The 26900-nt window shown below is 41.0% G+C and overlaps 3 protein-coding genes across 3 annotated transcripts in view; 1 reads left to right on the plus strand and 2 right to left on the minus strand.

The window, feature by feature from the left end:
* Nucleotides 1-1669, minus strand: part of capn9 (calpain 9) — a 14734-nt gene extending 13065 nt beyond the window's left edge. The window contains exon 1 of the mRNA XM_081360877.1: nt 1373-1669. Coding sequence (XP_081217003.1) covers nt 1373-1579 — 207 coding nt within the window. The 5' untranslated portion in view covers nt 1580-1669. The remainder of the gene's footprint in view (nt 1-1372) is intronic.
* Nucleotides 1670-3855: 2186 nt separating this feature from the next.
* taf5l (TAF5-like RNA polymerase II, p300/CBP-associated factor (PCAF)-associated factor) lies at nt 3856-10480 on the minus strand. Its single transcript, XM_081360831.1, has 7 exons — nt 10304-10480; nt 8700-8841; nt 7982-8086; nt 7706-7899; nt 6879-7025; nt 5367-5795; nt 3856-4965 (listed from the first exon to the last, which is right to left on the minus strand). Exons 2-7 carry the CDS (start codon nt 8836-8838, stop codon nt 4168-4170), a joined length of 1812 nt encoding a protein of 603 aa, XP_081216957.1. The 5' UTR covers nt 8839-8841; nt 10304-10480; the 3' UTR covers nt 3856-4167.
* Nucleotides 10481-11164: 684 nt separating this feature from the next.
* nup133 (nucleoporin 133) lies at nt 11165-26900 on the plus strand. Its single transcript, XM_081360832.1, has 26 exons — nt 11165-11450; nt 12055-12170; nt 12345-12448; nt 12532-12636; nt 13257-13388; nt 14196-14366; nt 14436-14591; nt 15048-15118; nt 15201-15348; nt 17557-17707; nt 17783-17940; nt 18537-18628; nt 18710-18867; nt 19634-19728; nt 19822-20046; nt 20121-20240; nt 21173-21272; nt 21450-21701; nt 21804-21937; nt 22384-22542; nt 23298-23433; nt 24105-24223; nt 24297-24377; nt 24463-24536; nt 25181-25269; nt 26674-26900. The coding sequence occupies exons 1-26, from the start codon at nt 11323-11325 to the stop codon at nt 26808-26810; spliced, it is 3411 nt and encodes a 1136-aa protein (XP_081216958.1). The 5' UTR covers nt 11165-11322; the 3' UTR covers nt 26811-26900.

Below are 26900 nucleotides of genomic sequence, written 5' to 3' on the forward strand. Positions count from 1 at the left end.
CATTCTCAAACATGTAAAGTGCATGCAACATTTAATCAGTCGTCTGCCACAACAATCAAAAATCATGACAATGTTTTCAATTAGCAATTCAGTTAGTAATTACTAACTGTACAAACCACTCCCATTCAATCATCTAACATCCTTCTATACATGAACTGGAAGAAGGAAATGCTTCAACCCCATTCAAAAACTATTCAGTGCCTTTATCAGCCACTAAAGTGACTAAATTCAGCATTTCATCCTCTACTTTAGTATTGAGGAAAATTTAACGATTTGACAATTCCACACATTTGTGTCCAACTTTAAGGGTTATGCTCAGCTTTATCCTATAGATTTCAGGGTATACCCTCAAATTCACCCACAATTCCCTATCCTCCTGGGACCCATGAACAGACTTTTGTCCATTTTGACATTTTATTTTATGAATTTCTCTGACCTCGTACACGTCACAGTTTTAGAGATGCCAAATTTATGGAGGTTTCACCAGGACAACTCCTCCTCCTTGGTCTTTAAAAATGGCTGACATTAACTTAGTGATCACATTTAGCACTCTTATGGAAATATGATAATATTTTGTAATTATCATTTAAATCTGACTCATTTTCAAATTATTTGTCATAAATCAACATTTCAGGGAAATGTTATGGGGTTTCCAATCAAAATATGACTTTCTGTTACAAAACAGGGACTTGATTTCATACATGTCCACAGTAGAGACACCAGGACTTAAATCATATTTATCAGTGAATAGGGAAAGAAATTATACATCAATATTCCTATGAAATTTTAGATATTATGAAAATGTTGCCTTTTCATTACATGTCGCCACAGGAACACATTAATATGCTAATTTGGAATGACATTTATGGCCATTTTACCCACATATTGCATGAAGTATACAATTCATTCCATTATATATTTCATTGCATAGCTGAGAATCATACACAAAGTTTGGTTAAAAAAAAAAATCCTGAAACTTGCCTATACATGTCATTTATTGTCTCCTTATTTTTAAACAACTGAGTCCTGGTGTCCACTACAGAGGACATAGCATAACACATGAATAAAATATCATTTTCTAAAAAATGCTTCTTTTTTTCCTCCATTTGTTTCTTATGCTCTAAACAATGTAATGACATGGAGGATATGAAAGTAAAAACCCATTTAGGGTAATTGCTTCATTGGGACATCTTGCTCCATCAAATCCATTTGGTTTGTATTGTGATTGGAGTGTGACATGAACAATTCTTGTTCAATATTGCAGTCAAAAGTGCATCAGATATCCAAGACTACCCCATTTCATCATTCCCAAGATGCATCAACTCAGATTTCTGCAGGAACCTTATCCAAGTGTCATGAAGTGCTCACTCACCCCCGGCCTCTTCCATTCAAAGTTAACCGGGACCCTCTGGCTGAAGAAGAGCGAGTCTTCCACGGCAGGGAAATCAGGATCCTCAAACAACTTGCCCTTCTTCAAACACTCCTGCCGGAGCTGTTCGAAGGTCTTCCCGTCCGCCTGCGTGCTCTCCACTAGGGTCGCCTGCCCAGAGCCGCTCGCCTGATTCACAACGTAGGGCATCTTCAAATCAGCTCCAAAACCACAGAGAGGACACTAGCTCTACTGGAGCTGGAAGTGTGTGTGTGTGTGTGTGAGACATTCAGCCACACCGGCCGGTGGACAGGCTCGTCAGGTTGGCGTCACACCCATCCAGAGCAGAAACTGGTTAGGGTGAAAGCAACCACGCCTGTTTGTGAGGAGGCGGATCCGGGACTTACTGTACTAGAATGGTAATAATCAGATTTGCAACATCAGAAATGAGATCGGGACAGCCGAGAAATGTTACAAAAATATATTTACAAGTATCAGAATGCTGCAAAATCATTTCTTTTCAAGGAAGCAGTACAAATAAGATACAAAAGTAATTGTTTTCTTGTCTTCGCAGTTCCAGACAAACATCCCATGATTGTGTTGTTGACCACCAGGGACACAAAAAGATGGAGACGGAGGAACTCGACTTCATACAAAACCAACTGCGAAATCAGATTCAATGAGACACATCGTTCATCCATGAGTTACTCTGTTCAACAGGCAACAACAAACAAAAGTGGCGTGTAAATTAATCTTGTTTTTTTTTAACCTTCATAGGGAAGTTTTTATTTTGTTGTAGCAAAACTAATCTCAACTTCCCTTTAATGAGAAAACTTGGTAAACTCAATCTGTAGGGAACATACTCTGGGTAGATGCCATGTTAAACTATAACAAGTGAAACAAATGCCATGTGAAACAAAACAAGGATATAGGGATAGATCAAGTAGAATGAATCGTGTTTGTCTGGCTTCATGGTGAAGATCCAGAAAAAGTGTTGAGTGTTCTTCCAGAATTACTTTTATAAACATGGGCCATCAACAAAACAGCAATGTCACAACGGAGCTGAAAAATCCAGACGTGGAAATGATGACCTAACTTATCTAATATTTACATCTATATGAAAACAGCAGGATGCACCTCTGACCTCAAAAGGCATTAACAGACAGCAGAACCAAAAACGAAGGAAAACACTCCGGCTTTACAAAACACACAAGGGAGAATCTCACTAGACCTGTCCATGAACATGTCCGGGACATATTTCACAAGAAAAAGACAATATATTTGGAAGCCTCTAAGTATCATTAAGATTGTGACTATTCAAACACTTTTGCCAACCAAATTCTCATTGTAATATTAATAATAATAATAAATATTTACACATCAAGGTAGTATTTGTTGTGCTTAAACAACGATTAGAAAAATACAGTGAATTGTTATGAACTTATAAATAATAGCAGAATTTTTCAGTAAAATTCATTCACAATTATTGTATTATACATACACACATATATATATATATATATATATATATATATATATATATATATATATATATATATATATATATATATATATATATATAAATAAAAGTAATGAGGGCTATGAGCTCGATTATTTACTTAAATCAAATTATTACACCATCATAAACACTTAACCATTTGAATCTCTCACCTTGTATTACAACTATGATAACTTGGGAATGAGTTTGTCATGATGCAATGTTTAAATGGTGCTAAAAGGTATGGAAGCTTGTTTCCGCCACAGAATAAAACATTTTAAAAGATAATTGCGACTTTTTATCTCACAATTGTGAGTTTACGAGATATAAAGTCAGACTTGCGTGAAATAAAGTCGCAATTGTGTGTTATAAAGTCGCAATACTTTTTTTCTCGCAATTGCGACTTTATATCTCACAATTCTGACTTTATAACTCGCAATTCTGACTTCATATCTTGCAATTGAGGAAAAAAGTCAGAATTGCGAGATATAAAGTCAGAATTGCGTGAAATAAAGTCGCAATTGTGTGTTATAAAGTCAGAATTGCAAGATATAAAGTCAGAATTGCGTAAAATAAAGTCGCAATACTTTTTTTCCTCACAATTGCGACTTTATAACTCGCAATTCTGACTTCATATCACTCAATTGTGAGGAAAAAAGTCAGAATTGCGAGATATAAAGTCAGAATTGCGAGTTATAAAGTCAGAATTGCGTGATATAAAGTCAGAATTGCGTGATATAAAGTCAGAATTGCGTGAAATAAAGTCGCAATACTTTTTTTCCTCGCAATTGCGACTTTATATCACGCAATTCTGACTTTATAACACACAAGTGCGACTTTATTTCACGCAATTCTGACTTTATAACACGTAATTGCGAGTTTATATCTCGCAATTCTGACATCTTTTCTCAGAATTGTGAGATATAAACTCAATTGTGAGATATAAAGTCCAATTCTAAGGGGAAAAAAAGACTGACTTTTTTTTTTTTACCTCAGAATAGTTTATATCTCACAATTGCGACTTTACTTCTCAGAGTTGCGACTTTATTTCTCACAATTCTGACTTCATATCTCGCAATTCTGAGAAAAAAAGTCACAATTCTGACTTGATGTAATCGCAATTGTGAGAAAAAAAGTCAGAATTGTGAGATAAAAAGTCGCAATTATAATTATTTATTTATTATTCAGTGGCGGAAACAAGCTTCCATAAAAAGATGTCATTTTACTTGCACAAAATATAATTGATGTGATTTCAGGGTGAAATATGCCCTGGACATGTTCTGCTGAGAGTGACGCTCCCTCATTGCTCCTGTTTCTCCAGCGCAGTGCCCGTCACTAACAGCAGGTTGCATGCCATGAACTGCACATTGAGGATATTGCTAGTGCTCCCGGTGTATTGTCCAATCAGCTCGTTGCTGGAGCCGTCGGTGGGGGCGGAGCCGTGTGCGTTACGGATGTCCCACACGCGCACAGAGTTGTCCATGGAGGCAGAGGCCACCAAACTGCTGTCCTGACTGAAGGACAGGCTGGTGATGCTGTCGGTGTGACCGCGCAGGTCTTTAAACAGGCTCCCGGACGCCAGGTCCCACAGCTTCAGTCTCTGGTCCTCTCCGGCCGACGCCAGGTACTTCCCGTTGGGCGAGAAGGCTAGCGAGAGCACGGGGCCGCGGTGCCCGGTGAACAGCCTCACTGACGCCCCCTGCTGGGTGCTCCACAGGCGCACGGTTTTATCCGTCGAACCCGTCGCCACGTAATTGGAGTTGGGGTGGAATTTGACGCAGTCGACGTCAGAGAGGTGTCCGGCGTACACGCGGAGCGGGTACGTGCGCGCGAAGCTCCAGAGGCGTGCGGTGCGGTCGTGGGACGCCGTGGAGAAGTACAGGCTGCAGGGACTGACGTCCACGTCCCACACGGGGTACACGTGGCCGCGGTACAGGACGGTGTTCGTGAAGCTGGTCAGATCCCAGAAGCGCACAGTGGAGTCCTCCGAGCAGGACAGCAGGCCGGAGCCGTCCGTCAGGAACGCCGTGCGATACACCGGCCCGCTGTGAGCGCGCAGGGTCTTTATCTCGCTGCCCGAGGCGTCCTCGTCATCTGCCTGAATGGAAACGAAAATACATGTCAATGACTTAAGGTTAGGGATAACCATATCGGTATCGGCTGATATACGGTGATTTTTAACGTTATCATTATCGGCCCAATAAGAAGCTTTTTTCCCTTGGTCGAACATTATTAAAGCTAGAGCTTATTTAGAGATATCAGCCGAACGGCTTAGTGCAGGCGCTAATGGATCCAAGGATGTGTCTCGTAAATGACCCTTTAACTCTTTTCCCCCTCAATTTCTGTGTATTTTTATTTCTATTGTTGTACATTGTTATCTTTGGTTTTTAAATGTGCTCAAGAAGCAAACCAAATTGAACTTGATTAGATATGCACATACTGCTATGAATGAACACACCATCAGCTAGCCAAAACGAGAGATTGACAGCTGTCACTCACCTCCTCCTCCAGCACATCACAGGCGAGTCTTATGCGGGACACATCGGCCCAGTGAGGCCCGGCCTTCAGCTTCCTGGCCCGCAGACTCCACAGCTTGACGGCAGAGTTATCGAAGCCCGCCGCTAGCAGACGGCTGTCCGCCGACACCTCGGCCGTGTTGAGCAGCTGATCCGTGTGCTGGAACGCGTAGAAGCAGACGGTGGTGAGCGACGGCGGACCTTCTCGCACGCGCTTTATGCAGTCCTGCAGCGTCTCCAGCGCCGCCTCGTTCTGCGGTAACCCCGCCGTGACCTCCACAGGCTCCGCCCCCTCAGACCCATCCAGGGCGGCCCATGTCGTGGAGGAAGAGGGAGTGGAGGTGGTGTTTCCCGCTCCGATCCCTGCGCCGTACAGCTGATAGTCGGTTCGGCACGATGCCGTCACCTCCACCTGAGAAAACACAGGCATGAGCCCAAACACTGTACAAACCAAACATTATTCGCACACCAGATATCATTTTTGATTGTGGGTGCAGGACACTATAGTTCGTTTATGTAAGTGAGGAGAGAAAAATAAAGTAAACTGTGACATATTATACCCAAAAATTCTTCATACCTGTAAAATTTATAAAAATTTAGGACCAAATATTATTCAGACACTTATTTTGCTGAAGTGTTTTTTCTTTAATTGCTAATGCGACATTTTTACACACAGACTGAACTAAATTAATCATCACTTGGTAACTGGTTGACCTAAATTGGTATTATCAAATTGGTATAATCTTAAATTTAACAGCTGACAGATATTCAACATAATTAATTTATGAGAAGGATGGACAACAAAACCAGTGAATATCAACTTATTTAATAACTCTAAATTCTTGTCATAATTCATTACCATTTTCATTATTCATTTTACCATCTAAACAATAGCGAATAAACTGTGATAGTATGAGAAATGTTGAAAGTGTCTGAATACATTGAGTTTGACTGTAGGTCAGGTTCTTTAAAGCAGCACTCAGTAGCTTCGGGATTTCTTCGCTGTATTCTCGCTTTTTGCTCGCAGGTTTCTCTCTAGAGCTCCCCCCACAGCTTCGGAATAGATATTTGACAACACTGTTGTAAAAACTCGTTGGTGATTCTCAGACACCAGAGGCTAGTAGATCAACGACATCAAAGCAGATGGGACATTCTTTAAAACGTCTTCTTCCTTTGGGTTCGGACAGCGTGAGGGAGCGCAATAATGACAGTATTTGAGCAGATTTCTTTTGGCCGTAAAGCAATTGTTTACATCGCGAGACCTGATATCACGCGAGACTTCCTGACGCGGCGGCCGGCGGCCCGCCGGCTCAAAGTTGCAAGTGCGTATTTTCCGCTAACGGGCACCAGGGGGGTGCGAAACAACCACCATTCAACCCGAAATAAGTAATATAACCATTCCAATGACTCCGAAGCTGTTCAGTTAAGGTAAAAAAAAGTTACTTAGTTCATCTTTAAGCACTTCCTGTCAGGCAGTGTTTTGTGCTGCTCATACCTTCACATGTGTGCTGAGCACCCAGCAGATGGCGCTGTTGTCGTCGCTCTGCAGGTATCGCAGCAGGTAACTGTACGCTTGATCCGTCAGGTGCACCACGTATTTGTGATCCAGGAGGGAGCAGAGTTTAGGGTTTGAGGTCACATCCTGGAAGACAAAAGAAAAGGTTCCAGCATGACAACTTCCCTTCTGGCTCGGAGCACTGCATGCAATGTGCTCTACTTGACACATTTCCAATGTGGATTGTTTAATTCATTTTTTGTTTGTTTATAATTTAGCAGCAAAACACAGAAAGTGTAGAAAGCAAGAAAACAAAATGCATACAAACTGTTAAACTGTTAAAGTCTGTTAACTGTTAAAGTCCCTCTGTGGTGAAAAATCAAGCTTTTAATGTTGTTTATGTCTATGTGGTGTTTTTAATATGCTTTAAGACAAACCATGTGTAAATTCATAAGTCGACACCATTGCTGAGTATTTTCTCTTTAAAACTGCAGTGAACCAAAGACACAAAACACGCTTTGAAATCGCTGGTGTTTCTGGCGTCACAAACTACCTTGTAACCAATCAGATCAACGTGTGATCGTCAACCAGTGGATCTCTGAGCTGGCGTGAGTGAGCAGAGGCGGGGCTCATTTGCATATTCATAGAACCACGTATACTAAATGAGGCAAGGGTGTAGAGTGACATTCAAGCTGTTTTAAGGCATCAAGAAAACAACATCTAAAAGTGTAATTTTGGTGATCAAAGATGAGTTTTAAGAAAAAATGATTGACTACAGGGGGACTTTAACAACTAAAACACGATTTTTAATAATAAAACCAACGGACCTGCAGTGTGAGGGCTCCTCGTAGCAGGTCCACAATGGCTTTCTGCTCAGGGTCCTGCTGGAAGAGCGAGTGGAAGCGCCCGTAGAACGAGTCTACCGCCCCCTTCAGGCCACATCGCGCCATGTCCAAGTGCAGGTAGAGGAAGAGCGGAAACAAGACGCCGCTCACCTCCTTCACTAGCGGTGCTTCGGCCTCTGAGACACAGAGAATGGTTGTTAAAAGCAGAGCGCTTCCCCCTGTGGATTAAAGCATTGTGTGCGTCTCATCATGTCTCACCCAGCAGGAAGGAGCGCAGTCTGGAGAACTGGGTCTCGTACTGCTGCGGGTCCGACTGGCACGGGGCGGCGGACACCACATTCGCACAGCTCGACTCCGTCTGAACTGCACACGACAGGAAGAGAGAGAAACGGTGGAGATGAGCTTCGCTATTACTAGTGACGGCAAATTCAAAACACTGCTTCATGAAGCTTCGAAACCTTTACGAATCACGTGATGAGTTTACGAATCCAGAGTCACGTGATGAGGCTTCATAACCGTTTCAAAACACTTCGAAATTTTAAGGGGGCGATGATGATATCTGTCAACCCATGAACTATGAGGAGTCACTGAGAACCAATGAACAAGTGTTTGTGGGTTTTACCTGATCTCTGATCAGTTTTATACATTTGTAGACGTTTTAATGAGACATTAGTATAATAATGGTAGTTAAAAGTCTCTAATTGGCAAGTTTAGCTGAGCCATTCATTGAACAAACAAAACAAACCCTGATAGTTGATAAAAGAACAGACACTTAATAATCTTCAGATGATTAGATAATTGCATTTGATGTGTAAAAGGTGTTTTATGCATGTTTGGCCTGAGTTTATGTTGCATTTACACTGTTCTGACCACTAGGGGTGATTTTTTCGAAGCCTCGACACATCCGTTTCAGTGTTCCTCGATCTGCCCACCACTAGCTATTACTATTATTCAGGGTTTATTTAAGTTCAGTCACCCGTCAGACTGGCAGCCATCTCCTCCGCGGACTGGGAGAGTTTGGCCCCCTTCAGAGAGCCATCAGTGTCTGTGTACTGTCTCCTCTTCAGGTACTGGGTCACCACGTGCTGGATCTGCTCCGTCCGGACCCGCTTCATCTCCTGAAGAGAGATCATCACATATACAATCATGCATCTGCGCTCACAACAGCCACTCACTGCAGGCCGTGCAATGAGAAAAATAACAATAATAATAATAATAATGTGAATGATTCAAATTACTGACTGGCTGTGTCTCGAAACACATCAGTGGGAATCAAATCAATTTGAATGTTTGATTCGATTTTAGGGCACCATAAACATGCTTGAATATTTGGTTAAATTTTAATGAATCACATACATGCATGCTGAAACATATGATTCGATTTTTAAAGAATCATATGCACGGCACGCTTGAATATTTGACCTGGTGTTAGAGAATCATAAGCATATACTCGAATATTTGATTCAGTTTTCGGGAATCATAAGCATGCTTGAATATTTAATGTGATTCTAGGGGATCATAAACATGCTTGAAGACTTGATTTGATTTTAGGGCATCATAAACATGTGTTGTGGTAAAATTAATGAATTGTATACATGCATGCCTAAATATAATATTTGATTGTAGAAAATCATATGCACGGATTGCACGCTTCAATACTTGATTCAATTTTGGGGAATCATGAGCATGCTCAAACATTTGATATGGTTTTAAGAAAGCATGCTTGATTATTTGATTCAATTTTAGGGCATCATGAGCATGCTTGAATAATTGGTTCAATTTTAATGAATCATAAACATGCATGCTCAAATATATGATTTGATTTTAGAGAATCATAAGCACGTAGCACGAGATAAGCACGAGAATCATAAGCACGCTTGAATTTTTGACTTGATATAAGAGCATCATACACACTCAAATATCTGATTTAATTTAATTTTAGGGAATCACGAGCATGCTCGAACATTTGATACGATTCTAGGGAATCATAACCTTGTTTGAATATTTGATTTGATGTTAGAGAATCATAAACATTATCGAATATTTGACTGAATTTTAGAGAATCGGAAGTATGCGTAAATATTTGATTCGATTTTAATGCATCACGTGTTTCGTTCGATTCACTTTTGATCATCATAAGCGCGTTCGAACATTCGCTTACTCTGCGCGCCGCGTTCATACATTCGAATCAATATGTCGATCGAATGTGTGAGTATGAAAGGCATGTTCGAACATTCTATTTGATTTTTTTTATATATATTTTTTTAATCAGAGGCGCTTTAGGACTATAATGCCTCAAAACGCTGTGTAGAAAGACAGCTCGTTAAGATGCTGTGACACAGCCATTCACAGCTGGCTACTTTACTGGTAAGTCAATGGGAGGTGAGCGGACAAGCCAAACCACATATCAATTCATTAGTTATCCTTAGATAAGATTTTTAAATGTAATAAATCCTGCAGGTCCAAATTTACGCGCGGCCTCTATCACTGAGCTCATCATCACACTTCTGCACACTCTAATCTCAAATACACCAAAGTCATTCCGGTTTATATGTGCCTTACAGATTGGTCAACACCTACTGCATATTCCGTGTACGACAGTCCTTGAGAAAAGTCCTCGTTTAAGCCATAGATGAGGTGTTCAGGAGAAGACCGCAACTCTCCACCGATGCTCCATTGGTCGCGCGCCCTCTTCTTCTGCGCGTACACTGACGGCGCGCGGAGATCGCACGCGCTGCACAGCGCCCTCTAAGCGTCGATCCGATAAAAACTACTGTAAGGAACTGAAAGGTTTTTTTAAAGGGACAGTTCACCTAAAAATGAAAATTCTGTCATAAATTACTCGCCTTCATGTCGTTCCAAACCTGCTTTCGTTCATCCTCGAAACATAAATGAAGATATTTTTGATGAAATCTGAGAGCTTTCTGTCCCTCAATTGACAGGCTACGCAACTAACGTTACCGCTTTCAAGCCCCAGAAAGGTAGTAAAGACATCATTAAAGTAATCCCTGTGACTCCAGCGGTTTAAACCCAATTTTATGAAACAACGCGAGTGCTTTGTTTGACTAAAAATACACATTTTACCACTTTATTTACAAAATATTAATCTCCAACTAGAGCACAACGACACATGCGCATCCATGGAGATTGAAAAAGGAGAGATATGTTTCACTGTAGTATAAAGTACAGAAATAAATGAGAAATTATGTTTAATACCATGCTGAGATTGACTCATTTTGGTGCAGACACATTTGAGTTTTTATATGCTCCAGTTTAATATTTTGCATATTTGAATTTCAATAAAAAGTTAAAACTGTTTTAGAGTGAAGTGAAACTACACGACCTTACCATAGACTGTAAAAAATAGGACCTCACATATAATGCGAGAATTTCAAGCGCTTGTCCTGAAACGCTGACCCAGGATCAGTCTCAACCACACACACTCAGGAGCAGCAGCATGAGCGCATGCGCGAGTGAATGACGCATATTGTGTGCGCTTGACTGTAGTGAGCGCGCGGTAAAAGGTTTTTCCAAAGTTTATCGCGTTTCGTTGCATTTGAATGAGTTTCTGTCCCCGGTAAACAGATCGTGGGTCCAGTATGTTCACTTCCCGCGGCACACCGAACTCAGGCCGCAGACAGGCGCCTCGCACCGGGGGTCGGAGGAGTGTGAGCGCCGTCCAGCCCGGGCATCTGTTCTCTCCACGCCGCTCCGGTGTCACGGCCAGGTAAAACACTGTCAACACACTGAGTGACTGCGTTGTGTACATGTAAATCTGAACAAGAACCTCGAGAAACCATTCAAAAATTTCTCTGAAAATATTCTCCCACAAAAGGTGTCTATATATTCTCGTGTGACATGTTGGATAATCATGTAAATACTGTAGTACATAAATATGGTAATCATTAAGTATCATAGTTTGCATGTGTGTGTAATATATATATATATATATATATATATATATATATATATATATATATATACCATGGTATTATCACTGCACTTTTGTTGTTATAACAGAGTTTTGTAATGCATTAAATCTTTAAATTCTATATATATATATAATTTAGTTATTATTCATATTCAAGTTTGTCTATTTTTTAGAAACTACATGGTGAACAGCAACTAGCAAATTAGTCTGGTTTCTCTGCACTTTTATGATTGCAAAACATTTAAGAATACATGAATACAAACATATTCAGTATCCAGTTGCGATAGTTTTTTTTTCTTCAAGTAATACTGTATATGACCAGCAGTTTCCATAATGTACAAAAAAAAGTTTGCATTTGTTTTCGAGCTGATTTGTGAGAGCATCTCTCTTCTTTCTCCAGATCTACTCCCACGCGAGTTCAGAGTCATGCCGTTGTCGATTCGTGTAATTTTGACGTTCAGACTTTCGGATCATCTCTACCTGTCAAAGTCATGGAGGCGTTGACCATGGCTGATGGTAAAGATTGATGTCTTTAACTTAACCTAGACCTGTGTCTCAAAACCTGGCAATCTGTCTACTTGGGTGGCATTTTAAGCACTGGACCAAGGCAGATCACTAGTCTTTGAGAGCAGATCCAGTGTTGGTATTGGTGAGAAGGCTTCTTGATGTATAATATTGTGTCTGTTGCAGTGGACGATCCGATCTCTGTGAAGGTGGAGGCGTCCGGTTGGGCGTGGATGGTTTGTGGAGAGCATCTGGTCGTCTGGAAAGTGTCTCAGACGTCTGTGGCAAAGGTCAGAAAGAGACACTATTATTTGCTGCTGAATTTGCTGCCATGACAGTTTGCATGAACTTTATGCGTTTGCTGTGATTGCAGCTGTCCGTGTGTAAAGACCTCCAGCTGCCGCCCAGTGAGTTTGCGTACAGCGCTGATCTCATCTCCATCAATTCCTCCGGTCCGCTCGATCACGCAACCATACAGGTGAGATCTCGCGTCTCTGAACATCACCACTGGAGATTTAGAGTCAAGTCACCATTATTTAGATAGCGCTTTATACAATACAGGACAATAACAGAATCAATCATGCAAACTTCAGTAAATATGAGATCAATTCAATTTCAGCTGTAAAGCAGCTCTAAAGAACAGAATAGGGCCTGTATTTAGATCATGTCAGTTCAGTGTTAGTTTAGTTCAATAACTGTGTCAGGGTTGCGATAGTCTGTTCTTCACTATTGTGATGTATATCTGAGTGAAACGGCTTCTCGAACAAGAACAAATGTGGGGCGGGGCTTGATTTTGTTCATGGGGAATTGATTGGATGTTTGTGGTTTACTATTGGCTGATCTCACGTGAGTGACAGGTTGCCCCGCCCTCACGCCAGTAAACGCATCATCAGAGGAGAGATGCTGGAATTATTTTGATTGCACATAATACTGCAATATTTCCTAAAATGGCAAGAATTGTCCATTTTGATTTCTTGGTGACTTCAAGGTTTGTTCTTAATTGATAGAGTGTCAGTGCAGTCAAATCCATAATATTACTGAATATAAAGTGTGTTTTAAACCCTATGATGCAACTCTATGCAAATGTGTTTTTCACAGTCCATCAGCGCTTTGGCCGTGTCTCCGGACGGCTCGGCCCGGTTCTGGCCCAGTCTGGCTCACGAGGGGACTTACACTGAGATCTCTCTGGATCTGGGTGGACACTTGTGCAACTACACCGCAGCTGTTAAGGTGGGCAATCAGGCAGTGTAAGAGTCCTGTAAGAGGTCCATATTGTTCATAAATACAATTAAAATATTGTGTGTGATCTCAAAGTGCACGATATATATATCTATATTGGACTTGGTGCTGGAAACCCAATGCACAGGACAATAGAGACACCAGAATAAAAATATTCATGATTCTGAAGCTGAAAATACAGAATTATTTTAGACTCTGTTACTGACTAGATATATTTACAATAATGTTGGCCACTTTTACTGGTAACATCAGAGATTTGGCATTATCAGGACACACAATTATTCCCCCATTACATTATTATACATTATATTCAACATTATATATAGTAGTTTAATGTAGTACTGACACTAAAACTCTGTACACAATACATATTGATGCATTTTTGTATTGTGATATATTGTGACACGATATATTGTTACACCCCTAGTTTATATATATATATATATAATAATAATTGATAATTTTGATCAAGCTCCTATATTTAAGTTCAGCAATTTCACTCAAATGGCAATGAAAATAACCTATTAATTGCCATTTAAGTGAAATTACTGAACTTAAATAACCAAGCTTGATCAAAATGACCATTCTAGAAGAAAATTTCAGATGGCACTTAGAGGCTTTTGCATCTGAACTCTTCATATATATATATATATATATATATATATATATATATATATATATATATATATATATGCACTTGTTTGTGGGGATCGTGCTTGTGTAATATCCTTTACTTGTATTATAGGACTTTTATTTTCATTTCTCTTCCTCCATGATCTGTTCCTCTTGCTCTTTCAGGGCGGTAGTTTCATCGTGTCATCGTACCGCGGGCACCTGCTCCGGCTCGCCCCGGACTCCTCCGGTAAACTGCACCAGAGGCCGGTTCAGCAGGGCCAGGGGATGCTGTCGGGGATCGGGCGCAGAGTCTCCAGCCTGTTCGGCATCCGCGGCCAGCCAGCCGACCTCAACGTCAGTACCGTTAGATCCAGATCCTGCTTTTGATTCGCTCAAGCGGTGACGGGATGTTTCTCTGCTCAGGTGTTCAGTGTGCTGTGGGCGAAGGAGACCGGCGGCCTGTACTCCCTCAGCTCGTGTGGCCTCAGTAAATGGGAGGTGGATGAGAACAGTGAGACGCAGGTGTTGAGCTGGAGCACCAATCAGATCATCACAGACAGCATCACCGACGCCATCTGGGTCAGAGACATTTATCGGAAGCTTTTAGAATTCTATAGAAATGTGCTAAATGTGATGACTGATGATATTGTATTTTGTGAAATATTATTACAGTTTAAAATGACTGTTTTCTATGTGAATATATGATCGAAGTGATCAAAGCTGAATTTTCAGCATCATTACTCCAGTCTTCAGTGTCACATGATCCTTCAGAAATCACTCTATATGATGACTTGATGCTCAAGAAACATTTTATTATCAATGTTGAAAATAGTCATCACATTTAGCTTCATATTTTTGTTGAAACTGATGCATTTTTTCAGGATTCTTTGAATATAGAAAGTTATAAAGAACAGAATTTTTATTATAAATGTCTTTACTGTCACTGATCAATTTAGTGCATCATTGCTGAATAAAGCATTTAGTCTTCCTATGAAATGACTTGTATAGGTGTAATATTATTTACTTGCCTTTTAGGACTCGGAAAGCAACTACTCCGAGATCAAGAAAGGAGTGAATGTCTCTTATCTGGACATGCAGTACAGCAAGTGAGTGCTGAATATAATGTTCAAATGAAACTAATGCGCACATACACATGCGCGTCAACAGCCGATGCTCTGTGTTTGTCAGCGCGGGGCCGGTGGTGTTGGCGGCAGCATGGCATCCGGGCGACACTCCTTGCGTGGCGTATTTCTGTCTGGTCACTCTTGCAGAAAACGCAGCGCCCTCCCCAGACCTGCTCACTGTGGAGGTCACCAGATACAACCCGCCCTTCCAGGTACACCGTCCAACCATCAATCATCTGAATGTGTAGAGTGTGAGCGTCTTGAATTAAATGAGTAGTTCACTTCAGAATTAAAATTCCCTGATAATTTACTAGGGGTGTAAGAAAAAATCGATACACTTGAGTATCGCGATATTTTATTTTGCAATACTGTATCGATTTTCAAAAACGCAATATCGATTTTTTTTTTTTTTTTTTTACGTCCAAAAATATTCATGGTAAGACCTTAAGACAGTGGTTCACGTTTATGTTGTTTAAATCCCTACCAATAGATAGCTATGCTGAGACGCACCACTAGTGTCCTCGCCAGGCTCGCCTATAACGGTGCGTGTCCACTGGACATTTTAGGATTGACAGCGGACCGGAGAAAGCGTTGAGAGCGACCGAGAGCGTCAAAAAGTTGGGCAGTTCCTTTATACAAATATCAAGCGAAAAACGCAGTCGGCAGCCAATTGCTGTGAGGTTCGGGATGTGATGTCTACCTTGAGAGTTTAAACATATGCAAATTGTGCCGGAGTTTATGCTGGATTTAGTGCGTAAATCATTTTGTTTACAAATTAGACGTTGTGCAGTTGTTATATAGCCTATATGTTAAATATTTCATTTTGGATGTGTTTATTGTGATTATATTGGCTGGTTTTATAAAAGTTTATACAACTGAAAGGATATCTTTGCTTGGTGCATTTGGAAACAAAGCTTGTCTATTTCTAAATGTAATCGCGTGCATCGTTCACATCAAACGCGAAGAGAGCATCTGGCGCGAGTGATTGCAATGTTAAGTCAATGCAAAGACGCGTTTACGCGCGTCTGGAGGTCCTGCGGCACGAGGCGTTTAGTGCGGCGCGGTTCGCCTCATTCGCGCGTCCAGTTCTTTTAAAATCTTTTATCACATAAAACTTGATTTCAATATATGACACATTTATTTTGTTCACTTTCATCCACTTTCATTCATTTTCGTCCAGTTCACGTTGTTGTTTTGTATTGTGACAGGGGCTATGTACCTATTTTCTTTTATTATGGCCTACTTGAGCATATAAACATTTGCTCACTAAGAACCTGTAAACCACAAGCCCAAACTGGCAGTTTGATTTTCTGTGTACTGAATTGTTTACCTAAAGTAAACTTCTTTGACTTTTATGCACATCATGTCTTTTTTTCAAATATTTTAATATATTTTACTTTTAAAAAATCCCAATATATCGCCTTATGCACAGTATCGAAATATATTGCAATATATTGAATCGTGACCCATGTATCGTGATACGTATCGTATCGCCAGATTCTTGCCAATACACAGCCCTATAATTTACTCACCCCCACGTCATCCAAGATGTTCATGTCTTTCTTTCTGCACTCGAAAAGAAACTAAGATTTTTGAGGAAAACATTCCAGGATTTTTCTCCATATAGTGGACTTCAATGGGGTCCAACGGGTTGAGGGTCCAAATTGCAGTTTCAAACTCCTCTACACGATCCCAGCCGAGGAATAAGTGTCTAATTTAGCCAAACCATCGGCCATTTTCTTAAAAAAAAAAACACAAACCACAAACTTTTTAACCACAAATGCTCATCTTGCTCTTGCTGTGATGCGCCACACATTACGTAATCACCTTGAAAGGTCACGCGTGTTCCGGTTCAAAAATGTAGGGTAGGGCGAACATCTCATTTTCTCCTCCAACTCCAAAATGGTCCGACATTGTTGTTTTACCTTTTATTTATTTATATTGTAAATGGCATTTGACCTAGTCTTTGCACATTCGCTTTGTAAACACTTGGTCGGTACTTCCGTCTGTGTCACACGTGATCGCTCAACGTGATTACGTAATGTGTGGCGCATCACAGCTAGTGCAAGACGAGCATTTGTGGTTAAAAAGTATTTATATAAAATGGCCGATGGTTTGGCTAGATTAGACCCTTATTCCTCAGCTGGGATCGTGTCGAGACTTTGAAGCTGCATTGAAACTGCACTTTGGACCTTCAAACTGTTGGACCCCATTGAAGTCACTATATGGAGAAAAATCCTGGAATGTTTTCCTCAAAAACCTTCATTTCTTTTCCACTGAAGAAAGAAAGACATGAACATCTTGGATGACGTGGGGGTGAGGAAATTATCAGGAAATTTGAATTCTGAAGTGAACTACTCCTTTAAAGTCATGAGAACGGAATACAACTGAATGAATTCTGTACCGGTTTTGTCCGTCAGAGCGAGGACGAGCTGCAGAAGACACGTTTGGTGTTGCCCGAGCCGTCGAGTCCCGCTGCGTACCTCTATAACGAGGAGCTGGTGTTCGCCTGCAGCACTGGAGCAGGACGCGGAGGTCTTGCAGAGGAGAAGATCTCCTTCAACTCTCCAGGTACATCCGTCGGACTGCCAGACCAAACGAAGAAACTAGTCTTCCTCCTGTAGTTGATCTCGCTCTGTTCTCCAGGTGACCGGATCCGTGGCGGCGGGGTGTGTGCCGGTCTGCCGGTGTTTTTCTCTCAGAACAGTGGACTGGTTGCCATTTTAGCCAGAGAAAGCACTTCCATCCTGCCCGAGACCATGGAAGATTCGCTCTGCACCTCGGTGGCTGGACCTGGACCTGAGGTCTGGAGTCAATTTACTTAAAGCGGGCATGATTATATATGTGTGTGTGTGTGTGTGTGTGTTAGAGCTGCATGATTAATAGTTAAACGATCACAATTCAAACGCTCACACAATCTTATTCCTAAATGACTCGAAGTATCACAGAATTACTGGGATATAAGTTTATATTTTAGTTCGGATATAAACACTGATGTCTACGGTAGCGATCAAAATAGAGTAAATCACCTTTTGAAAGTACCTTGATGCTTCAAATAACGGCTGTATTAATTACATCTTTACACCAGTAGGTGGCGACAAGTGAATGTTAAAAAATGTATTTCTCATTGATTCAGGAGTTTCGTTCAAAAATGCAGATTCATTCAGTAATGAAACAAATGAAGTGTATATAAGTGAGTCATTGAATCCTCTAGGAAATTACATGCTGTTTTGTTTAGATGTCTGTTCTGTTCGGAATAGTGGGAGAAGAATCGTGATCTTTATTTAAAACAAAAAAATCATGATTCTCAATTTAACCAGAATCGTGCAGCTCTAGTGTTTGTTTATTCAAAATGTGTTATGCGTTAAATTAAATATATGTATATTTTTCATCTTTTCAGGGCACTCCGTTAGAGACGCCACCCAAAATAGACATGGTGGCACAGGAGGACAAAACAAAACTGCTGAAGCAAGCTTTCCTACAGTTCTGCCGGTGAGTTTCCTTCATGATGTCACAGCCGCTTCTGTCCAGTGACTGTAGCTCACAGGTCATTCGCTGTGGTTTGATCTGCAGGCACGATCTGATTGGTGCGCAGAGCATGGTGGACGAGCTCTTCCCCAGCGATGGAGAGGGAGCTGCCGAGCTGGATGCCATTGTGACCCAGATTGATCTGGATCTGGTGGACGACTACCCCGCGTGTGACCCCCGCTGGGCTGAGTCTGTTCCTGACGGTGAGAGATGGGCACACAGCCCTTCAGTTTGGCCTGATAAATTAGTTCACCGCAACCGTCCGAAAATTAATGCTAGTGAATTAATACAAATTTCTGGCCATAAATAATTCTTGCCAACCATGAAAGTATATTTTTCATTATTTTTATCATTAAATATTTTAATGCATCATTAATTGCATGAATTAAACAACATATGCATGCATAATAATTAAGATTATTATTACTGTTTAATGAATTCTATATTATCATTTTATATATATATATATATAGCTAACATTGGTGTTTAAAATATATTTATATTTTTTTAACACAAATAAATGAATAAAATACAAATAATTTCCAAATTAGTTCCAAATAAACTCACAAGTTATATTATATTATTTATTATGAGTTAAATAATACAAAAAGTAAATTACATATGCTGTGTGTTTGTGTATGTGTATATATATATATATATATATATATATATATATATATATAATATTATTTATTTTATTTTTATTTATTTTTTGAGTGGAATTAATTATTTATTTTTTGTCTTTAAATTCTTGAGTTAATTTCTGGTCAAAATACACCTGTCACAAAATCAGGAAAACTTTTATTTTTCTTTTGTGTCTTTTTGTGGAGGGTATTGCTCACATGTCTTGTCACATGGATTTTAAAAGACAGACTTCTAAGTTAAATTTAAGAAGGTAAAACCAAGGGTTACATTTGTTCATTTTGGACCCTGGTCAGTGTGTAAACGTTTGTGTGTTTTGTCCTGTAGAGGGCGCTGGATTTACACTGACGTCACTGATCCTGCTGCATCAGTTGGAGGATAAGATGAAAGCTCACCGCTGCCTCATGGACTTCCTGCTTCAGGTTCCTCAACACACACACACACACAATCTGTGAGACATCTTCCATCCCTCACACAGCTTTCAGCAGTGTTTTTTCTCTCCGTCTGCTCTACAGACAGGTCTTCTAGACCGCCTCACTTCCACAACAGTGTGCTCGTCCCCGATGGCAACACGACTCTTGCTATGCGAACATGCAGAGAAGCTCTCGGCTGCCATCGTGCTGAAGAACCATCATGCCAAGCATCCCGAGCTGTTGAACACAGCCATCCTATCAGCCCTGAAGAAGAACAACACCGAGATATCAGCCAACCTCACGCCCGCAGACGTGTTCTTCAGAGAGGTGCGAGACTTCAGCCCCGCGTTCATCGAAACTCCCATGAAGAGCACGTATTTATCTCATGTGTGTCCCTCCAGGTGTCTCAGATCTCCTCCATCTTTGAGTGTCTGTTGGATGAGGAGGAAAAAGCTTTAAAAGAGCATCTGGATGCCGCCAGGTGGGCCGAAGTCGTTCTCAACGTCAATGACATTGTCAAGGTGCCCAGATTTTCTTCACCTCTTCATTAAATCATGCAGTCAAATCTGCGTGCCAGGTCCAACATATATAAGTACCCTAAAGAGAGAAAATCTGAGGCCTTCTGAAATCTGAAAACGCATCGTTTTCTCTCCATTCTGGCCTTCTGTCCACACTGAGACGGCGTTTTTAGCAACGAAAACGAAGCTTTTTGAAAACGCAGTTTTCGCGTTGTACTGTGGACTGTGAAAATGATTACGCATGTTTAGTCATGTGACGCATCTTGAGCCCATAGATATTCATGTTTATACCGGTATTGTGCCTGTTAAGTGCTGTTCACTTTCACACGGTTGTTCAAATAAGTTACTTTGCGCACTCTTCATATCACAGTCCGGTAAAGATGACAGAAAATACACTTTTGCTGTCCTGCGGCAAAACATGAGAGCAGTCGCGATTTAGACCAAACATATAATGATGAGGGAGAGCGACCTGGACACATCAGAGAATGAGGAGATATTTTGCTAAATTAAATGATCCTGCCAGAAGAATTGCGTGAGAACTTGATTATGTCTTCTTTCTGTCTGTATCATCTCAGTGAGCGTTTATACGGGTTTACGCATGCGCTGTAAGGAGAAATTAGTGTTTTCCGACGTCTCGGTGTGGATGAGAAACTTTTGGAAACGCTAATGTGGACTGAGAGCATTTTGAAACGAAAACGCTGTTTTCAAATCTGTCCGGATTCATGTAGCATACATTTGCACGAAATGTATTTTGTGAGCGCTTAAAAGCCACAGGTGTTTTCAAACATTATGATGCTGTAAAAATGATGTTGAAAACAGTATATACATGAACTTAAAGCCAATAAAACTCTTGAGGTCCAAGAGAATATTTTGCACATCATCTTCCCGGTTCCTGAGTTTGTTAAAATGAGTAATCATCGTGTTTTGTGTGGTAGGAAATGCTTCAAGCAGCAGCACAGTACCGAGAATCCAAAGCATCTCTGTACAGAGGACCAGAGAACTGCAGCCCTGAGCCCGAGTACATCCCATGGACAGGTACACACACACACACACACACCACTGAAAGCAGTGGCTTCATCACTGTCTCCTCTCCACCAGTAAGCTGGTGGGCGTTCTGGCGCAGTATGGCTGCCGTCCCATCATTCAAAGCATTCAAGAGTACCTGGAAAAGCGCTATATAAATGTAACAAATGATTATAATTATCCTCTCAGCCTCGGGAGGAGTCGGTGGGGTTCGGGGCGCCATCACTCGGCAGCACGAGCTGATCCTGCACGCGGCGTATCCTCACGCTGACGCAGAGCTGCGCGCCGTCCTGAGCGAGCAGCTGGTGGCGCTGCTGGACTCTCTGTTGAGCGGGTACGTGGCTCAGCTGACGTCTCTCCGCTGCGCCGGACAACAGGAGCGCTACGACGCGCTGGAGAACGAGTACACGCAGAAGCGCTCCGAGCTGCTCGCACCTCTCTGTGAGTGATTCTGGGATTGGTCGGTTCACCTGTCGGTCAGATGGTCTTTTCCTGTTTAAGTATGATTAATGCATGTGTGTGTGTTGTGTGTGATTCTCTCAGTGGAGTTGGGTCAGCATCAGTGGGTCGCAGCGCTGGCGGAGAAATACTGTGACTTTGACATATTGGTGCAGTTGTGCGAGCGGACGGACAACCAGAGTCGACTGCAGCAGTACATGGTCAAATTCGCTGATCAGGTAACAAACCCAAACACATGCATCACTGCTCAGAAGTTTGGGATCATCAGTACAATTAATACTTTTATTCAGCAAGGAAGGAGCTTTTCATTAATCAAAAGTGATCATGTGACACTGAAGACTGGTGTAATGATGCTGAAAATTCAGCTTTGATTAAGCAATATATTCAACAAACTTTATAAATTGTAGTAATATTTCACTATATTATGGTTTTTACTGTTTTTGATCAAATTAATGCAGCCTTGGTGAACAGAGGAGACTTCTTCCAGAAACATTAAATAACCTCTTTTCAAACTTTTTAGTGTATTATCAGAAGATGTGTTTATGTAGTGTAGTTGAAGTAGCTCTTGACTAGTGCTCAATATATATTTGTAGAACTGTCCTTATGTTAGATTAAAGAGCCTGTGCCAAATGCATTTACCCACAGTCCTCTCTGTTCCCTGTAGAACTTCGCTGACTTTCTGTTCCGCTGGTACATGGAGAAAGGCAAGAGAGGGAAGCTGCTGTCTCAGCCAATCGCAACACACCAACAGCTGGCCAGTTTCCTGCAGGCCCACGATCACCTCAGCTGGCTGCATGACATACATGTGCAAGACTATCAGAGAGTAAGAGCACCTCTTTTTATATATATATATATATATATATATATATATATATATATATGTGTATGTGTGTGTGTGTGTGTGTGTGTGTGTATATATACTGTATATATAATACACACACACACACACACACACACACACACACACACATATACAGTCAAACCATAAATTATTCAGACCCCAGATATAATTTTTTATATTTTTTTACTAGTGGGTGCAGGACACTATAGTTTAACAATGTAAGTGAGTATAGCAAAATAAAGTAAATATTATACCCAAAAATTCTTTATACAGTACCACTACCAGTAAATTTTATACAAATTTGGGACCAAAAATTATTCAGACACTTTGATCTGAGTATGTTTTTTCTTTAATTGCTAATGCGACCTTTTCACACACAGACTGAACTAAATTAAGCAATGCTTGGTAATTTGTTGAGGTAAACTGGTATTATCTAATTGTGTAGTTAAATTGAACAGCTGACAGATAATCAACATAATTCATGTGTGTGACAGTCTAACAGAAGGACGAGAAATATCAACTGATTTGATAACTCTGAGTTCTTGTCATAATTCATTACCATTTTCTAAACTATAGCAAATAAACTGTGATAATGTGAGAAATGTTGAAGGTGTCTGAATAAATTTTGGTTTGACTGTGTGTATATATCACATTTTCTTCAGAGGGTTCACTTTAACGTGTGCCTCCATGGGCTTACTGACACTTAAAGTGTTCAAAATGCTTTTTCTTCACGACAGGCCCATCGTACCCTGTACAGTCAGGCCAACACAGAGACACGATACTTCAGCAAGAAGAAGACCCTGCTGGCCCTCAGCAAACTCACGGCTCTCGCGTCAGACATGCCTGAAGCCGTTCACCGCAGACAGCTCACCGGTCAGTCATGTGCCTTCATATGCGTTCAGGAAACTGCATGAAACAGAAGTTGAGAGTCTGTTCTTCACTAATTGTGACGTATATCTGAGTGGAACGGCTTCTCGAACAAGAACAAATGCAGGGCGGGGCTTGATTTTGTTCATGAGAAACAAAATTGGATGGTTGTGGTTTGCTATTGGATCTCATGTGAGTGACAGGTTGCCCCGCCCTCATGCCACTAAACGCATCATCAGAGGAGAGAAGATGCTGTGAGAGGAAGGGGAAGTTATTTTGATGAAAGATTATAAGGCACATGAATTTAAATAAATAAATAATTCATTTACAATAAATACTGCAATATTCCATTAATAAAATAAGATAAATTTGATTTCATGGTGACTTTTAAACCTGCTTTAGTCCATATAAAATGGATTGCATATATATTTTCTCTTCTTGATATGCATTTTTATTGTTCGTACATCAACAAAATGAGGAGCAAATGATGCACGGCTCTTTGTATTTTCTCCTCCTTGTGTAGAAACAGACATGTCGTTTTTGCTTAGTACGTCTGGCCTAATGGTTAGCATATTCGGCTGGGTACGAATCTGACCTGCATTTCCTTCTCCAAATAATCTCCCCGTTATGTCATCGGCAAAAACCTTTTCTGAAATGACTGTGTTGTGTTGGTGTAGATATAGTGGAGCAGGAGCGGTTTCTGCTTCATCAGGAGACTCTTCCTAAACAGCTGCTGGACGAGAAGCAGCTGAACCCAGACAGCATGCCTCTGCTGAGCCCTCATAACCTCATTACTGTGAGTAAAACACACGCTGTACCTCGCTGTAATTCCCTCAGACTTCCTCAACCTCGTTTCTCTCTTCCCCCAGCTGTACATCTGCGACGAGAACCGCGGCGCCAACGAGTACGACTTTAAGAAAGCTCTGGATCTGCTGGAGTACCTTGAGGAGGTATCTGTAAATACATAGCAGACAGCATTTAAATAGAAGTTACTTTCAGAAGCGTGTGTTTCTTATATGCTTTCATCATCTGTAGAAGGATCTGGTTGATATTGACGCCCTGAAACGAGAGATCTTCAGTAAAGCCTTAAAGAAAGACTGGAAGGAGAGGTGAGCATCATAAAACTCACTGAAATGAGATACGTGTGGGTGAAGGTTTGATTTTACTTGACACGTCCTAAAGTTGCCTAAATCCCACTTTGTTTGCTCTTTTTGCTCATTTGAGACTCGGATCTGTTTTTTTATGACTGCACAAACCACATTTTTGACTCTTGATTTGGGCCACTTCCATATGTGGTACTAAATCCGAGACAGGTCAGATGTTTTACACTCCTCCAAAGATTTTACATACCATTGGTTCTTTGGTCACTTGATGAATATGGAAGTCAGTCAGTGGAGGGACGGTGAGCTGTTACACTCCTTGAGGAAAAACTGTATGAGAAAAACTTTGCTCTCTTCCTCCTCATCTCCATCCTCCTAATTCCCTGGCTTCCATGTCACATTCCCTTATAAGTCAACACATAAATGCTGACTCCAGTAACCTCTGTGTTTACTTCATTCTATGTGGGTCAGTTCAGGATCGAGATCTGTTCACACTCGAATCTGATATTTGCCACATTTTCAAGAATATGTGAACACAGCCTGACAAAAAAAATCAGATCTGAGCAATAAATCAGAATTGAGCACTAAGGCTTGCAGGGTGAACGCCGCCTAATGGTCTTGCATTGACTCACTGATTCATTTCTTGATTGCAGTTGGTCATCTTCTGATGATAATGACGATCCTCTAGAAGCAGCCAGAGACAGCACTTTCATCAAGATCCTGCAGAAACTCATCCAAGAAGGTATGGTGACGACTCTTGTTATATCAGTAGCCACGTTTCTATTACCCTTCAAATTGCGCAAATTGAAATTGCGAATTGAAAATACGCCCAATGGAAACACATCAATTTTGCAAAAACTTCCATATTTTTTTACGCCCGCATGAGGCGGTTTTTCAGGCAATTCGAAAAAGGAGTATTTCGCATTTACAGGTCACCTGACGTACGTAACAGTCGACCATTTTTGTGTTTGGACAGAAAACGAGACAGAGTTCTTCATTAAACTGATAAAGAGTAGACCAGAGTATCACAGGAACTCGATTCTAAACCACAAAAAAAATGGCACAATTTATCAAGACCTTGAAGCAGATATGATGGAGAAACACCCAGAAACACCTCATATGTGCCGTTCCCAAGTATCAGGGGCTTTCCTTGCCATTAAAGCTTGAATAATTTAAAAATATCCTTTAAAAATAATGGCTAGTGCGGTGGCTGGGATATACATAAACCTACCAGCATCCATTGCCTTGATGTTTGGAATGACTTATCACGAGAGGAAAACATTTACACTTTAGTTGCATAAAGGCCCGTACACACTGGGACGAATATCGCCGCGCGTTATTCGCCAGTGTTTTTCAACGCGTTTTTTGTGTTCACACCCAAGCGATTTTCGTTGACGATGAGCCGAGTGAACATGCAAATTCATTCCTTGACATTAGATGGCGCTTAATACCACTCCATAACAGTTCTCTTTTATCAAGATTTTTGTAGTCGCTGTCGCGTTTGTTATATAGTTCTTTATGTTCCGACACCAACGAGACCAGCAGCTCTACATTCATCTTGCCTTGCATCTTCCTCGTCTTATTTCTTCCTGGCAGTGTTTAGACGCTACTCGGCATATATCTTCTTCGCCGTTACGTATGTGTGCTCGGCAAGACCGTTTTGTGTTTGAGCGCCCCCAAGTTGTGTTTTACTGTAACTTCAGAAGCTCCAGACACGTGAGCAAAAGCGCCAATCTCAATGGTCGGATAGTTTTTGACGCGGCGCGTCAAACCAAAAAAACGAACCCGAGGCGTTTTTAAAAAAATGACGCTTTTACGCGTGCCGTTTTTCGCGTCGGTGTGCACACTCACATTGGCGCCCTTTGTTTAGTCACGAGGTGTTAAACGTCGGCGAATATCGCGCACGAAATTCGTCCCGGTGTGAACAGGCCTTAACATCGGCTAATGGAAACGCCGTCATTTCACAATAGTTTTCTATCGACATTTAGAAAATCTGCAATCTTACACATATGGGCAAATCTGTAACGATTTAGGGCTTATTTAAGGTTTGATTATAGCAGATATGAAGTATCTGACATCCAAAGCTTGAAGAGCCCTGCTTTAGTGCATTTTACAGTGCGAGTGTGTTTCGTGTTTGTGCACGCAGGTGTTTCTCTGCAGTCGTACCTGCCTGACGTGAAGGATCTCCTGCAGGAAGACGAGCTGGAGAGTCTGAAATCAAAGCCGTACTTTGAGTTCCTCCTGCGGGCCAATTATGAGCACTACCTGAAAGCTCAGATATGACTTCACGTTTCTACTGTGTTTTCTTGTTAATATTGCAACTTTGTTTTGTATTGTTTCATAAAATAAAAAAGATTACATGATCCAACACTT

This window comes from Scardinius erythrophthalmus (assembly GCF_964197995.2).
Source record: "Scardinius erythrophthalmus genome assembly, chromosome: 3".
Taxonomy (NCBI): Eukaryota; Metazoa; Chordata; class Actinopteri; order Cypriniformes; family Leuciscidae; genus Scardinius; species Scardinius erythrophthalmus.

What these genes read in the sequence shown, in the direction of transcription:
- nup133 (XM_081360832.1), top strand. Translation starts at nt 11,323, where the DNA reads ATGTTCACTTCCCGCGGCACACCGAACTCAGGCCGCAGACAGGCGCCT. An exon ending in AAGAAAGACTGGAAGGAGAG is followed by an intron (nt 24,537 to 25,180) that starts GTGAGCATCATA and finishes TCTTGATTGCAG; the next exon opens with TTGGTCATCTTCTGATGATA. An exon ending in GCAGAAACTCATCCAAGAAG is followed by an intron (nt 25,270 to 26,673) that starts GTATGGTGACGA and finishes TTGTGCACGCAG; the next exon opens with GTGTTTCTCTGCAGTCGTAC.
- taf5l (XM_081360831.1), bottom strand. Translation starts at nt 8,838, where the DNA reads ATGAAGCGGGTCCGGACGGAGCAGATCCAGCACGTGGTGACCCAGTAC. An exon ending in GAGGAGCCCTCACACTGCAG is followed by an intron (nt 7,026 to 7,705) that starts GTCCGTTGGTTT and finishes TTTGTCTTCCAG; the next exon opens with GATGTGACCTCAAACCCTAA. An exon ending in TGCTCAGCACACATGTGAAG is followed by an intron (nt 5,796 to 6,878) that starts GTATGAGCAGCA and finishes GTGTTTTCTCAG; the next exon opens with GTGGAGGTGACGGCATCGTG.